Source organism: Microtus oregoni, unplaced genomic scaffold, assembly GCF_018167655.1.
Source record: "Microtus oregoni isolate MIOR12 unplaced genomic scaffold, Mior012 000018F_ref0000195, whole genome shotgun sequence".
NCBI classification, from domain to species: domain Eukaryota; kingdom Metazoa; phylum Chordata; class Mammalia; order Rodentia; family Cricetidae; genus Microtus; species Microtus oregoni.
In genome coordinates, this window is record NW_024543077.1 from 1,871,450 (window position 1) to 1,888,153 (window position 16,704).

The window sequence follows — 16,704 nt, forward strand, 5'->3', positions numbered from 1 at the left end:
GGGGATCCCCTTCTCAGTTGCCCTCCGCCAGGTCCTAAGGGTCTGCCTTCTCCACCCAATGATGGCAGTTGCCCTTGTCTGCTGACGTCCAAACAAAGAGCAGAGTAGGACATGGGGGGCAATGCAACCCACACGTGCATAACAGCTTCACAACAAACAGAACTGGTGGATGGGATGCACTGGAGAACTTTATGAGGGGTGGACACAAAGGAAAGGCCCCATGAGCCCAAGACGGGGTACAAATCAAAACAACTCTGAGATTCCATCTTACACCTGTAAGAATGGCCAAGATCAAAAACACTGATGACAACTTATGCTGGAGAGGTTGTGCAGTAAAGGGAACACTCCTCCATTGCTGGTGGGAGTGCAAGCTGGTACAACCCCTCTGGATGTCAGTGTGGCAACTTCTCAGAAAATTAGGAAACAACCTTCCTCAAGGCCCAGTAATACCACTTTTGCATATATACCCAAAGGATGCTCAATCGTGCCACAAGGACATGTGCTCAATTGTGTTCATAGCAGCTTTGTTTGTCATAGCCAGAACCTGGAAACAGCCTAAATGCCCCTCGACCGAAGAATGGATAAGGAAAATGTGGTACATTTACACAATGGAGTATTACACAGCAGAGAAAATAACAATAGCTTGAAATTTTCAGGCAAATGGATGGATCTAGAAAACATCATATTGAGTGAGGAAACCCAGACACAGAAAGACAATTATCACATGTACTCACTCATAAGTGGCTTTTAGACATAAAGCAAAGAAAAACCATCCTACAAATCACAATCCCAGAAAACCCAGACAACAATAAGGAACCTAAGAGAGACATACATGGATCTAATCTACATGGGAAGTAGAAAAAAGAAACAGGATCTCCTGAGTAAATTGGGAGCATGGGGACCATGGGAGAGGGTTGAAGGGCGGGGGGAGGAAGGGGAGCAGAGAAAAATGTAGAGCTCAATAAAATCAATTTAAAAAAAGAGTTCCTAAATCCAACAAAAGACAAAAAAAGCTGCGTTTGCACATTGCTAACATACAGCTGGTGATCACGGTGGCGTGGGAAGCGCGCACTCGACATCCTCCCAGGAGGCAGGATGAGTCCTTTTAACTCAGCACCATGTGTTTGCAATGACCTTCCCCAGCCTCAGAACATACCCCCCAACGCGCGCGCGCGCGCGCGCACACACACACACACACACACACACACGCACGCCCACTCCACTTTCATCAGACACTTCACTTTCAGAGAAGCCGCACTGGCAGTGTTTAGACGTTGGACAGCTTATTTCCCACCTTGCTTGCTGGGTGGTCTCGGGTGACTCCGAGTTCCAAACGCTCCACACTGCGGTACATTCCGCTCACTTCTTAGACACGTGTGGAAGACAATTACATCACTATTTCCCCTCGGGACTCCACGGCAGGTGGCGGGTGGCACTGAGTATCTAGTTTGTGCTTTCTGTCTCTGTTCTGTGCTCTGTGGACTCTGGCTTGGTCCTCTGCACCGTGAGTCCCTCCTCTCCCAGGCGCACTGTCCTGAAGCTCAGCTTTCACTACAGGTGAACCTGCTGGCAGGAGGTGGCTCACTAAGAACTCTAGCGGAGGCCAGTGAGCGCAGTTCTGGCGCCCTCTGCTGGCAGAAATGCTGTGACCGCGTTTCTAAAGTGCTTTTAGTCCGCCTCCCTGTCCTCGTTGACTCGCCTACTCCCTGTGTCATTCCGCTAGTCACTCATCCATCTGCCTATCCGGATACCAATCCTCCATCCACCCATCCACCACAAATCCTTTGATCTTCTCGTCCACATACTCCTCAAGCTACCATCCACCCATCCATCTACTTACCATCCATCCATCATCTAACCATATATTCATCCATCCACCCACCCATTCAGTTATATCTATCGATCCATCGATTCATCGATCGATCGATCCATCCATCCATTGATCCATCCATCCATTGATCCATCCATCCATCCATCCATCCATCCATCCATCCAAGCATCCACCCACCCACTCATGCACGTATGCACACAGCCATCCATCCATGCATGCATCCATCCATGTATGCATCCATATGTACATTCATGCATGCATGCACCCATCCATGCATCCATCTGTCCGTCCATCCACCCACCCACATCTGCCTACAAGCCCCTGGCTATATCTATACGCCTACTCCCACAGCCACGATCGTTCCCCCGACTCCCGGTATCACTTGTGTCTCAAAGACACCGCCCCTTTCCCTGGGCTTTTCATTGCAGTATCCCCATGTCTTCCTCTGCATTGGTCCCGGCATTGGCCTCAGTGCCACAGAGAAGGATAAATAGAGTCCCCATCCGTGGGCTTCTTTCCCACTGTCTGTCAGCAGCTCGGAAGCCTTAGGAGCCCCACGGACCTGATGGGGAACTGGAACACGGCATTGCCTGACAGCAGAACGTTAGGAACACTGCAGACAGGGAGCGGCCACACCAGTCAATCTCGGGCTCTCTGAGCCTTAGATTTCATCGGTAAAGTTAACCACTCGGTGACTATTTGCTGGGTGTAGCATGTGCCATGCGTGGCCCTGGGACCCTCTTAATTTTGCGCTGCGACATCGTGAAGCTCACGTGACACAGACACGAGCCACCATCTCTGTCGTCACCACTTCTGTAAGAACACAGAAGGGAGCGACTGGCATGTTTCAAGACAGTTCCCATGGTTTATTATTGTTCTTACGTGTGTCTGGAGTGATGTTCTGCCTCTCACCGACCCAGAATCAACTGTGAGCCCCAACTGGTCTTTCTTCCCTGAATGGTTTTGTCAGCCATTTGGTCAAAGCAATGAAAAACTAATGGATACAACAATTCTCCCTGCCCAGCCATTCCCAAATTACAGATGCGTGAGCAAAATAACCGGGGGGTTATGTTAAACATTCACCTCTCAGGTATCTGTAGCTCATTAGCTAACTAATGCCGTACTCCACTCTTCCCCTTCAGAATTCAGAGAGACACTTCTAGAACATACAGCATGTCCTCGCACGGCTGTGCCTTCTGTGGGTCTCAGTTCCCTCATCTGCAAAATGGGACAGCAGTTGTAGCGTCTGGAACGTTCAGACTAAGCCACACCACTCCACACAGCTTGCTTTTCATTTTGCTGCGGTCTGGTGCGACTTTTCACCAGAGGCCACAGCCTCTCCCCAGGCAATCACCTGTCTGTGGGGGCTCCTGAAACCACCCTCTCCACAGCCTGAACCTGTCTTTAAAGGTTTTTAAATTATTAATGAATTTGTTTAGAGTGTGTGTATGCCAGAAGAAAACCGTTGGAGTTAGGAGTCTCCCTCCTCCATGTGGGTCTCCAGGACCGCACTCAGGTGGTCAGGCTTGACAGCAAGTACCTTTACCCACTGAGCCGTCTGTCAGCCCACTACCCCCATCTTGAGCATAGACCTTTCTGAGTAAGGGCCTCTTGGAGTTGCACAATCTGGCTGTATGTTTTCTGTTTCAATCCTAGGTTTAGGGGTGCTGGGAAATGACCAGCCCAACAAGACAATGGAGCTGATTTGTTGGAACCAGAACTATGATCTGGGACAAAGCATTTACCTACGCAGAAGGCCTGGGTCCCATTCCTAGAACCATAAAATAAATAAGGAGTTGAGTTGTGAAATACAGGTATATTCCCCTGTATTTGTGCAATACTAGAATAGTCTTTTTGCCGAGGGAGAAAGGGAAGAAGCAAATTGTCCTAGGTGGTAGAATGGGACAGTACCTATCCTGGGATGTCACAGGGCTCTGGCACTAAGCCCCTGTGACAACGATAACAATTGTAAGGATAGTGGCGAGCTGAGACAACATACTTACGGCCACATGTTCCTTAACAGGGATCCAGTCTGGAGAGCACACTGCTGGGCACTTGTACTGCTATGTGGCCGTCAGAGCCTATATGTACAAATTCTGATGGCACACAGCCTTATGCATGCTTAGACCACACAATCACACCCCCACATATGCAGTCTGTCATCGACTGCTATGTGATGTGTGTCTATATGTGGGAAATAAAGGATGCAAATTATCATCACATAATTGAGGGCTTCCATGACACCCAAGTCCCTCACGCCCTGCAGGGACAGTTATGGCACAATGGAGGCCCAGACTCAGGATCCGATGACAGCATTCAGTCATGACCTCTTGTACTCCAAAGGATGGGATCCCAGCCACATGGGACAGACATTTAGGGACCAGGGATGGGTGTAAGAATTCTAAAGCTTCAAGTTGTCTTGAACTCCTTGCAGCAAAGGCAGATCCTGCAGGTCTTTCTGGGCACCCCTCCTTTGCTCCCCAGACCCTGCAGGTCTTTCTGGGCACCCCTCCTTTGCTCCCCAGACCCTGCAGGTCTTTCTGGGCACCCTCCTTTGCTCCCCAGACCCTGCAGGTCTTTCTGGGCACCCCTCCTTTGCTCCCCAGACCCTGAAGGGCTTTCTGGGCACCCCCTCCTTTGCTCCACAGGCCCTGCAGGTCTTTCTGGGCACCCCTCCTTTGCTCCCCAGACCCTGCAGGGCTTTCTGGGCACCCCCTCCTTTGCTCCCCAGACCATGCCTTCATCACTTCACTGCTTTCAGACCACAGCCAGGGTTCCATCCCAGCACAGTCTGGAGAAGCCCAAGGTCCAAACTACTAGCAATGGGTTTCAATGTTAGCATGCAAAAAGCTGGGTCTGATCCCCGACGACAGAGTCAACTGGTTATGAGGCAAGGGAGGGGGAAGGAAAGGCTTTATTACCATGAACTTAGCTGACTGGAAGATGGAGGACCACCTTGTCCCGGAGGGTGATCTTCCTGGGAGGCTGACTTGGGGGTGGTACGAAATGAGGGTCAAGTGAGAGGCTCCGGTACCCAGCCTCACATGCAGTGAAAGACTTTGAAGTCCACGCCAATCCCCAAAAGTTTAGATCAAGAGGGGGGAAAAAACGCTAAAATTAGAGTGGGCCAAAATCACTGACACGGGAGCTGGTTTTCGGGATCAAATATTTTGCCTTGATCACTCGGGAGTCTTTTCATCTGCTGGGTGGATGAGCTGGAGTTTGCATTCAACAAAGGCCTTCCTCAGAGAGAAGAAATGTCAGAACGTCTTTGGAACAGGGAGAGGGATGCATCCGGAGGCCGAGGGGAGCAGACACATTGGGGAAGAGGATAAATATAGCACTTGCTAGCCTCCTAGGAGAAGCAGGAGCATGCTCCCTGCAGCAGAGCAAAGAGTAGGGCCCTGCTCATGCTGAAGACTTCTGTGGGGGGAGGGAGAGGTGAGGTCAGTGTGGACAACAGTAGCCCGGGAGTCTAGATAGGGAAGAGCCCCTGCCCATCAGAAACAAATGAGTGGATACAATCGCCAGAGTGAGGCAGTCCAGACTTACCAGTCCAGAGCGATTGTGGAAGTGTTTCTGGGAGCTGTGGGAATTTCTTACTAATCGTTGTATCCCTGTCACCACAGGCAGGATGTTCTGGCATGAAACTAATGGAGATAAGATGGGGAAAAAGGTACCAGGTCAGACAAAGTGACTTGGGCGTGTAGCTGGCTGGCAGAGTCTTGCCTAGCATGTGCAGAGGTTCAAACTCTAACTCTGCAAAAGATAAAATCACTTTTGAAAACATAGACAAGATTTGAGTGGGGCGTAGGCTTGTGAGTAGAAGTGAGCTAGCACTGCCCAAAGAGGTAGCTGGACCTGCCCACTGAGCATAGGAAAGGATACACGTTCCTCTGATCTGCTGCAGTCAGATAAGCTGGGTATAGTTTCAGAAGATGGTTTATCTTCTCATGTACAAACATCTGGCTGTGAGGTTTGCAAGCTAACCGAGTAGTTATATTAACCCAGGAGAGGCCAAGTTACTTCGCTGTGGACACCAACATCTCTCATGGTGCCCTGGCCTTTAGTGTAGTCATGGCCCTGTGACAGAAAGAAAGACTTCCAGTGTTTGGGCTACTGAAGAGGCAGCAAGGTTGCGAAGAACACGTTCCAGCCCCAGTGGGCATTAGGCCAAGTGAACTCTGCATGCTCGTTCACGCACAAAACATCGTAAATAAGCAATGTGTTTCTACATGCATGGCCAAGTAGAATCCGGCTCCCGGGGCAAGATGGTAAAGGGTCAGACGCACACTATGAAGACAGACCAGGGCAAGATGTCAAAGGGACACACACACTCTGAAGACAGAGATCCCATGTCTTCCACCTGGTTAGTCCTCCTTCAGACATACGTGTATATATGAAGGATATATATATATATATATATATATATATATATATATATATAGTCTGTGTTTTCAGTGAAAGTACTTGTTTTCCATGGCGATGATAGCGTGGAGCTGAGACTGTACCACCCAGAGACAGGGCCTCAAGATTAGTGATTTTTAATTAACCAAAAGCAAGAATTGTCACTAGGCTCAGACCAGACATCTGAGTCCATTCTTGGGGTTTGCCATTCATTTCATAAGATGAATTTCCCCCTTGGTAGTGATTTCTACCTTGCCTCCATTTACTCCTTGATCATGAGGGATTTGAGTGAAGCCACCCTGAACCTCACCGGCTCATGGGTCCCTATAAACCTCCTGCAGGCGGACCTAGCCTTCTGTGTCACGTCTGTTGAGAGGGAGCAAGGATGGAGCAGAACTGTGCTTAGAGTGGGTGGCCGGTTAAGGACTCAGAGGGTTTCCCCACTTTTCTCTCCTTGTGGGGATCCCTGCCGCATCCACGGGGAGAAAGAGGGCAGCCGTCTGCAGTTCTGCTTGAGAGTCAAACACTATCTGGAGTCCCCACAGTGAGGATGCATTGCTTCACAGTCAGTCCCCTGCCTCGGAACCTCACCGAGGAAAGATGAGGGTGGACACTGGGTCTCTTTGAGCCAAGTGGACACTGAGTCTCTTCCTGCATGGAGGAGGGAAGCTGGAGGTTACTAGACACAGACTCTGACCACTGAGTGTTAGCTGCCAGGAAATAAAGAGCAAGCAGGGCGCTCTTGGCCTGGGCCTTCCCCATGGAGGAAGTGGTAGGTATTCACCCAGTTCCAGAAAGACTTGATGGAAGTGGGCATGTACAACAAGCAGACAGGTGGCCATCTGGAGTCCCCGACCTGGAAAAGGAGGGCTCTGGAGGAGGGAATATGAAACGGGAGCTTCGAGACCCCTGCCCAGAGAACACAGCCAGAGCAATACTCCATCCCTGAAGGCCTGAAGGGGAATGCCTGAAAAAAGGGTAGTCATTCTTATTACACCTCTATTAGCTTGCATTTCTTTAAAAAAATAGTATTTTATTATTATGTGTGTAGGGGTGCTCACAGAGACCAGAAAGGGGGCTGGATTTCCTGGAGTTGCAGGCTGTTATGAGCAGCCCAGCATGGATTCTGGAAAGTCAACTTGGGTCCTCTGGATGAGTGGCAAGTATTTGTAAGTGCTGAGCCATCTCTCCTGCAACCACACTGGCATTTTGACTGAGGAAAAGAAGATGGATGGGTCCTTGGGGACAGAGACGATTGTCACCCATGCAGCCTGAGACAATGCTGAGGAAAGCTTCTAACCTGGCTGGCTTTACTGGACGGGTCAACGGTCTCTGGCCCCAGCTCTGTGGTTCTTGTCCTAGCGAATGTCTTCCATCCCATTCCTCAGGAAGTCCATTAGGAGCAGTGTGCAGGACACAGAGGTCTCTATTGTTTTGTCCCCAGAGCGATCCAGCGCTCCAGTTCTCTGTCATAACAGGGCTTAAGGGACCTTGGCTAAGCTGGCTGTCCCACGGAGTACTGTGGCGGTAGATTGTGTTGATGCCGCTTTGCTAATTGGACCTGATGCTAAGGGGGGTAGCTGGAATCCTAGATGTCACCGTGGTAAGAGCTAGGAGAGCCAGCGGTTCAGGAGGCTGTCACCCCAGGGCCCAGATGGCCTAAGCCACCTTGGAACATCATCCTTCCCTTCCTCCTTCCCTCCCTCCCTTTCATTACCTTCTCTTTTCTTTCTGTGTGTGCATATTCATGGGGGGGCTGTAGGTGTGGGCACAGTTGTGTTGGGGTTGGGTTGGAAGTCAGAAGCCTACCTTGAGCATTGTCTCTCAGGAACTATGAACCTTTTTAAATTTAATTTTTTAGATTTAATTTTTAAGAAGAGTAGAATTAATGTTCCATTACCACTTATCAGATGGCAGTTGGGTATAAATTTCTGTACTTGATACTTCTTCACAGATTAGAAAACAACAGGTTTTAACCAACTGGTGGCTGGTTTTACCTTTTCAGAACAAGGTTAGGCAAATCCATTAACAGAGGCTTCTAGGTTTTCCTTCTTAGCCCCAGAAAAAGCCACTGGCCTTTGGACCCACGTATAAGACTTGAAGGTCAGCAGGCCTGTGAGTTCACTGTTCGCGGCAACGTCCTGACAGTCCTCCACAGCCACTTCAAGGAGTGTGGCACGCTGGATACTTCTCAGAGGGGAAATGAAAGGGGCTGATCCTTCTGCAAGGTCTCCAGTCTGGGAGAGCCAACATTCCAAGCTTACTTCCTGCAGCATCCAGGGCCTCCTGCAAAGCTTCCATGCTCTTGATCAGCTTCACCATTTGGGCTGTTGTGGGAAGGCACCTGCTGAACTACTGAAGAAACAGACCTGAACCCCCAGACAGAGCATGCGCTAAATTTAATATAATTTATTAGTGTTGTGTGTGTCCATGTCCTTAGCACTTCGGTATACAAGATGACCTGTGGCTCTCAGTCACGCTTCTCCCATACCCTAGGGCTCCATCAATAGGTGGAAGAAGCCTTGGGAGCCAGAATGTAGCCTACACAGGGCAGTGTGAACTTCTATTACGGCTACGCCCCTGCTGTGTGTCCAAGCAGCGAACAGCAGAGGGCGCTGCTGAGCAACAGTTCCCGTAGCGGGGAAGGTAACAACCTGGAGATTAATTCTACTCTCCCTCGCGGAAGAGAAGATCCCTTTCCATACAAAGAGTTAGAAGCTGGGCTGCACATGTGTCTGTTTCCCTCACCTCCAGCGGTTTTGTTGAAGCCATGATGGCAGGTCACACAGACCTTTTGCTATTGTCGAACGACTCCCCTGCCTGGAGGGGGTGTTTTATTGCTAGGGCACAGGAGCAGGGAGCTGGCTGGCTTTACCTCCTCTGTCACCCAGCGCCTTGCTGATGGGCTAGAGAAAGGAATTGCTAGGGCTGAGACAAGGTCAGTTGGGGCCGTGTCGTAGGATGTATGTGGATGAGGGGGTGTGGGCTAATGGCCGGATGTACCTTTCCATAGTCAGAGCAATGGGCCGGGAACCAAGCAGTGAAGGTGGGGTCGGTGGGAGGGGGTCTTTCACTTCCGTCCTGCAGATACACTGCAGGAGGGCCGCTGGTTATCTGTTGCCCGTTTTTTGTCGTCTTGGACTTGGGGTTCTGGAGCAGCTCAATCTAGCAGCGGCTCTCAATCTCCCTAGTGCTGCAAACCTTTAACACAATTCCTCTTGTGGTAGCCCCCAACCATAAAATTAAATAACTATAATTTTGCTACTGTTATGAAGCATAATGTAAATATCTGTGTTTTCTGATGGTCTTAGGCCACCCCTGTGAAAGGGTATTTGGTTCACAAAGGGGTTGCGATCCACAGGTTGAGAACTATTGCTCTAGCGGGTACAGAGGTTCTCCTGATGAAGTAAGAAGAAAACAGAAAAACATAGTTCAGAAATTTTTTAAAAATATTTATTTATTATGTATACAATATTCTGTCTGTGTGTATGCCTGCAGGCCAGAAGAGGGCACCAGACCCCATTACAGATGGTTTTGAGCCACCATGTGGTTGCTGGGAATTGAACTCAGGACCTTTGGAAGAGCAGGCAATGCTCTTAACCTCTGAGCCATCTCTCCAGCCCCCAGAATTTTTTTTAAGTGCCGTGTAAGTAAGAAAAAGAAAACAAAACCTAACTTATTAGTGCTGAGGAGTGAAATTCATAGCCCTACATAGTTTGTTGATATTATTACTTTAACTGATGAACACTTTCAAATACACACAGAAATACAAAGAAGTGTAAATAGCTCAAAATATACCTACAGAGTGAGGGGGAGAATTTCCCAGCTTCTCCCTTTCTCTGTCCTCCTGATGTCTGTGAGTGTCTCCCACTGGCTCAAACCAGCCAGCAGCCATAACAAAGCATGCTGGGAGTTTCTGGGTTGTCCCTGCAGCGAATGCAGAGTCCTGGCTTTCCTCCCTTGCTCCTCCCTCTGAGTTTAGCCCAGCAGCCTGCTGAGGGTTCAGAGAAGGGATATGAGAGCCAATGGGGCCCACACCTGGCACATCGACAGAGGCCCTGAAGCCCTCCCGGGCTATATAAAAATACACAGCCCGAATAACTTATGACATATCTGCTCTTTCTTGACTGTTAAAATCATGCTAAAGACTGTGTAGTGATATAAAACTCTTGTGCGAAATTATGTATGTGGTAGTTGATGCTCATTTGACAACATCCGTCTCCTCTCAGCAGTAAAATGACACCTACCTACTTTATAAAGTCCCAATCCTTGATAAAAAAAAGTCTGTGAAGAGCAAAAATCTTTGTTCTTTCCGTATGATGATGGGACCTAATTATCTAGGGAAATATGTAGGAGGAAGATGAGTTTGGGGAAAAGGGTGGGAATTAGGGGTTTAACAGAGGGAAGCGGGGGAAAGTGGCTTCGACTCACTCCAGACAGAACTGGGAAATGAGTGCTTAGTGATTTGCAGCTGAATGAATAACGTGACAAAGAAAACGAGACACATTTTCCACTCGACAAAGTTGTCTAAGTGGTGAGGCGGGGCATAGTGCCAGCCCTTAGCAGACACAGGGCCCTCAAGAAGAGCTGGCTGCCCAGGTAAGAGGGAACAGGTGGAGAAGGGATGCGGGGAAGCCCACTGGAATGAAGTATTATCCAAACCAAAAGGAGGGTAGAAAAGCCCCCTCATTCATGACCAGCATGGTGCCATGTAAGGAGAAGCCACTGACTGGTTCTGTACCCTACCAAATTGCCAAACTCTCTGGACCAGACTTTGTTTATCTCTAAAGTGAAAGTAATAATAGAGCCTCTGTGGGTAGAATGAACTGTGCTCGGCACATGAGGGATGCTGACTGATGCTGGGTCCTGGGACTTGTCCACACTCCCTGCCTCCCGGGTGCCCCAGCGGACAGGAGCTGTCCACAGTGCTGAAGCACACACCTTCTCTCCCCTCCTCCTATCCACAACTTTCCGTTCCTTTCTGATGTGGCTCCCCAGAGCCCTGGGGTCTGAACAGATCCAATTTTCCAAATGGTTTCTCTGGGCTCCTAAGGGGGACAGGAGGGAATGAACCATGTCTGAGGCACTCCCCAGGCAGGAGTCTCAGGAAGCTGGCACACAGCAGGAGCGGCAGGGCAGCCAGGACACCACGGGAGGCCCTGGGCCAGAGAGCGCTCAGACAGTTTGACCTCTGAGGACTGGGTGTGGGGACCTCAGGACTGACAAAGATGCAGTGTCTACTCTAAAGGCCACCATGGCAGGTGAGTATACTGGGAGCATGCCCCGAAGAGAGGGGTGGGGTAAAGGGGGTGACCCTGGGCTGATAGGAATTCTCCATCCTTGTCCTGTGGGCTGCTATCACTCTGGTTTGGTGTCTTCATGCAGACAGACTTCTCCATCTCTGAGTTCCAGGACTCTGATGAGAGCCTTTAGCTCCGTGTTCTTGGCCTCATAAACCAAGCAGCAGCTAACCCTAAGGTCATCCCCAATTCTAAAAAAAAAAAAAAAAATGTAAATCCCCTCCCCACTTCAGGGTGGCCCTTTCTGTGGCCATTACAGTGGGACCAAAGGAGCTTACGCCCTGGGGGGATATTTAGAAGAGAACATGGGTAAGCTTAGAGACAGAGATCCCTGTCTCTAGGTGTTCTACCAGCTCATGGAATATCAGTGCTGAAGGATGTTTAGAGACTTGAGATGTGCTCCGAGCTCTCTTTGCACAGTTGAGGAAACCAGGGCCCAGAAAGGTGTGGACCATGTGCTACAAATCAGGACCAAAGCTGTAGTGAAAGGCTGCCCTGCCGTGTCCTACGACAGGCCACTGGCTGTAGTATTATTTAGGGACTGTGTCCTACCAGCAGGAACTCAGGGATATGGACTCTGTGTCCTGAATCAGCAGCAGAGCTCAGGTGAAAACCAGCCATTGCCTTATTCAGAAGTGGGCCTGTTAGGCTCTTCGGCTCTTAGGGTCCCTGCAGGTCACTGGCTACAGAACTCTTGAGACGCTGAGTCTGCCAGCAGGGAATTTTGCTGATATTCTGTAGGACAGAGAAAAGTGTACTCAGAGGGAAGTCCAAGCATCCTGGTTGAGAAGGTCAAATTCTGGGTGGAGCCTCCAAGCTGGATAGACTTGGGTCACAGTTCATCTTCCTACTAACTTCATGTCAGTTCCCCTAGCTTCTTCTTCTATACAGTGGGCTAGAGAGGCCGTTTAATCCAAGCAGGTCTGTGAAGGATGCCAGGGATGGAACACATAGGTGTAGCATGAACACTGTAACTCCAATTCTCTTGGACACACCCAGCACATGAGCTACAGCACTTGACACGTGGGCTTTGTTCCCTGGACCTTGGACTCTGCAGCCAGGACCTTTGGGTGGAGCTAGGCTTGAGGTGAACAGCGACACGGCAGGGAGGGCTTGGTCCTCCTAAGGACAAGAGAAAGAAGAAGCAGCAATCACAGGGTAATAGAGGTGGGACATTGAGTCCCACCATACTGAGACTTCTGAGGAGTTTTGCTGCTTATATTCTCAGAGGAAGAAGACAGACTTGGAGGCAAGGGATTGGGTCTTGGTGTTATTTCTGTAGGCAATATCCTGTTTGAAGTCCAGCCTGGGGCTCAGCTTGTATTCACAGTTCTGAGCCAGTCCTACGGAGTCCTTCAGATCATGGCTCCAAGTGTCTTATGTACCAATATGAGAAACGGCCAAAAGGCTAGACAGTGAGGCTCATTCATGCTCCTCCCCCAGGACTGCAGCAGTACCTGAACCTTGAATGCCAGGACTGGATAGCACCACACAGGAAGACCCGACTTCCCTGCCAGAGCCGGTGGGGGCTCACTGTCTGTCATCCGAGGAAAGCCTCTTCCATATCAGTTCTCACTGTGGTATTTTGGGGTGTCCTGTGGGCTGACTCCCTTTCCCCGCCAGCATGGGCAAGAGAGACCTTCATCCTTGGAATCCTGGGTCCCTGGGACTGTGACCCCATCTTTGCTCAGGCACTCCCCAGCATGGCTGCCCAATTGGCTGTAGATCGAGTCAACCAGGATGCCTCCCTGCTGCTGGGCTCACATCTGGATTTCAAGGTCATACCCACAAGCTGTGATACCCCCCATGCCCTGGCCACATTCGTGGCCCACAAGGACACAGTGGCTGCTTTTGTGGGCCCTGTCAATCCTGGATACTGCCCAGCGGCAGCTCTGCTGGCCCAAGGCTGGGGCAAGTCCCTCTTCTCCTGGGCCTGTGGAGCTCCAGAGGGAGGAGGTGAGTTGGTGCCCACTCTGCCTTCTGCTGTCCATGTGCTACTGTCTGTCATGAGATACTTCGGCTGGGCCCGCTTGGCCATCGTGTCCTCTCACCAGGACATCTGGTTAGCCACAGCCCAGCAGCTGGCCACAGCTTTCAGGGCCCACGGGCTCTCCATTGGACTGGTGACCTCTTTGGGACCTGGAGAGAAGGAGGCCACGAAGGTTTGCAAACAACTACACAGTGTGCGTGGTCTGAAAAGTAAGTATGCCTAGGTCCACTCTGCTGTAGGCAGCCGGGACATCACATGGTCACAAGGAGACCCTGTCTATACCAGCTGGACTGAGCGCTTGTCAAGTCTCCATCCTTGCTGAAGGCTTCCTCTGGCAGTCCAGAGAGTGAGGAGTTTGTCATAGTATTCTGGCAGAGCGTCAGGATCATAAGCTTGGTCCAAATGTGGGTTGTGAAGTCCACGGCATTCTTGGTGGTTGTCTTTGAAAGTTTCAGGAGTGTAACAAAGATCTAATTGTGGCTAGCATTAAAGAAAAAGAGAGGAAGAAAGGGAGGGAGGGAGGGAGGGAGGGAGGGAGAATAAAAAGAATAGAGAATAAAATAAAATAGAACAGTGTGTGGTGTGTGTGTGTGCATGCGTGTGTATGTGTGTATCTGTATGTGTGGTGTATGTGTGAGTGTGTATCTGTATGTGTTTGCATGAGTGTGTGTATGTGTGTGCATGTGTGTGTATGTATGTGTGTATGTGTGTAGGTATGTGTATGAGTGTGTGTGTGTGCGTGTGTGTGTGTATGAGTGTGTGTGTAGCTCTCAGAGCTACTTTCATTGTATCCCACAGGTTCTGATCTGCTGTGTTTTCATTTTCATTTGATTCTAGAAATTTTAAAGTTCACCCTCCAATTCTTTGACAACTCATTCATTATTCAGGACTGCGCCGTCCAGTCTCCAGTTTGCACAGGTTCTCTCGCTATTGATTTATGGTTTCAGTACACTGACATCAGATACAATAGATAAAATTATCTCAGGTTTTTTTATTTGTTCAGAGTTGCTCTGTGTCCAAAAACGCAGCCAGTTAGTCATCCACTCTTACTGTGCTGAGATCAACTGGCACCTTTGCATCCGGTATTGTTTGTTTCATGAAACTGGGTACCTCAGCGTTCAGTGCATATATGTTCATATTGGCAGTACCATCCTAAAAGACCATTCCTTTAACCAAACACACTGACTTTGTCTTTTCTGATTTTTTAAAATTTGAAGTTTATTTAGCCAGATATTAGAATTGCAACACTTGCATGCTTTCCATTAACTTGGAATATCTTTTATTATCCTTCAAACAAAGGCTGTCTTTCTTATAGACAACAAATAGATGGGTGCTGTTTTTGCTTTTTTTAATTCTTTGATATCTAATCCAATAATCTATGTCTTTAATTAAGGAATTGAAACTGTTAGCATTCAGGATTTTTATTGAAATGCATGCATTCATTTCCGTCACTTTGTTATTTTTGTAATATTTGGTACTTTCCCAGTCCTAAATGAGTTACATCTTTCTTGTGTAGTTTATCCTTTTTTGTCTCCTTATGGATGTGTTTATCTTTCTCGTTTGTGTCATGCTATCTCAGTGGTCATGAATGTCTTTGCTTTTGTTTTATATAGAAGGATAGTGTGAGGAATAACTTTGCTGGGAATAGTAATCTGCGTTCTCAGTTAATTATCTTTCAGGGATTGAAGTACTGTCCATGACTCTTAGGATTCCTGTTGAGCCATCTGCTATTACCATGCTAGACCTGTTCTGGATGGGACTTGGCACTTCTCTAATGCAGCTCTCAACACAGACCCTTTGCTCTGAATCATCAGTGTTTCAGCTGTGCTATGACACGGGGCTGTCTTGTCTGTCTGACATGCTAAACGCCTCTTTATCTGGATAGTCCCCTAGGTTTTGGAAATTCTCTGATACTCTTATTAAATGTATATTCCATGCATTTCCTTGGAATTCTCCTTCTTCTATGTCCATGGCTCGTAGGTCTAGCCCTTTAATGGCACTGAATTGACCTCATGTGCTCTGTTCACACTTTCTTGTCTTCACCACTGTCTGAATATTGGAATTCATGTACTTTGACTTCAAGACCCGACAGTCTCTGTCTAACGCTTGATTCATTTTGCGCTGAGGTTTTCCACTAAGTTTTTTTTATTGAGTTATTGAACTATTCACCTTCACTATTTGAACTTGACCTCCAGTATCTCTTTTGAAATCAGTAATGATGGTGATGATGTGTGTATGTATGATGATGTGTATTATGATGTGAGTGTGTGGATGCCCATGCTATGGAACACAGGCGTGTTCTGGGGATTGAGCACAGGCTGTCAGATCTGCAACATATGTGGCAAGCATCTTTACCCACTATCCTCTTCTTCCAGTGTTTCTTTGTATGGAATCCCCTTCCATACAAATGCTGACTTCTTCCATTTGCTGCTTGTTTGTGTCCTCTTTAGTTCATGCAGTAATTTCTTTGCAGCCTCTTTGATTTTAGGATTATAGTGACCTCAGCCATAATCACTATGGAGTCAGACTGAGGTCACCTCTCAACTCATACCCGGAATGCTTAGGGGCTGGGACTAGAAGTGTGACCACAGATTTGGGGAGCTCTGAGGGCCTCGGGATTTGGGTTTCCGGCAAGTGCTGAAGTGTGAAGGTGACCCTGTCCTGTTCACCCCCAGTTGTGGTGCTGTGCATGCACTCGGCGCTGCTGGGGGGCCTGGAGCAGAGTACGCTGCTGCGCCGCGCGTGGGAGGAGGGCCTGGCAGACGGGAGACTCGTCTTCCTGCCCTACGACGCTCTGCTCTTTGCCCTGCCCTACCGCAACCGCTCCTACCTGGCCCTGGGTGACCGTGGACCCTTGCAGGAAGCCTATGACTCGATTCTCACTATCAGCCTGGAGTCCGGTCCTGAGAATCATGCTTTCACCGCTACCAAGATGAGTGGAGGGGCTCCTTCCCTACTGGAGACAGAGCAGGTGGGTGTGTCGGTTCGCTGCAGCCTGAAAGGTGGGACCCTGATTCAGAATATGGGCACACTGCATCCACTACAGACCTCTGCCTGGGCTAGGGACCCACTGGGATAGCCAGCCCCACCCCACTGTGGCCACATGACCTGTGCCTGCCTAGCCGGCAGGTGCTGGCTTGTGCCCGCCCCCATCTTCCCGCCTGCTATATAACCTC

The 16,704-nt window shown here is 49.2% G+C and overlaps 1 protein-coding gene across 1 annotated transcript in view; it reads left to right on the forward strand.

Annotated features, from left to right (window-relative positions):
* The window catches only part of LOC121458641 (guanylate cyclase D-like), an 87,767-nt gene that overhangs the window by 45,099 nt on the left and 25,964 nt on the right, over positions 1-16,704 (forward strand). Inside the window, exons 7-8 of the mRNA XM_041667947.1 lie at positions 12,982-13,737; positions 16,204-16,499. Coding sequence (XP_041523881.1) covers positions 12,982-13,737; positions 16,204-16,499 — 1,052 coding nt within the window. The remainder of the gene's footprint in view (positions 1-12,981; positions 13,738-16,203; positions 16,500-16,704) is intronic.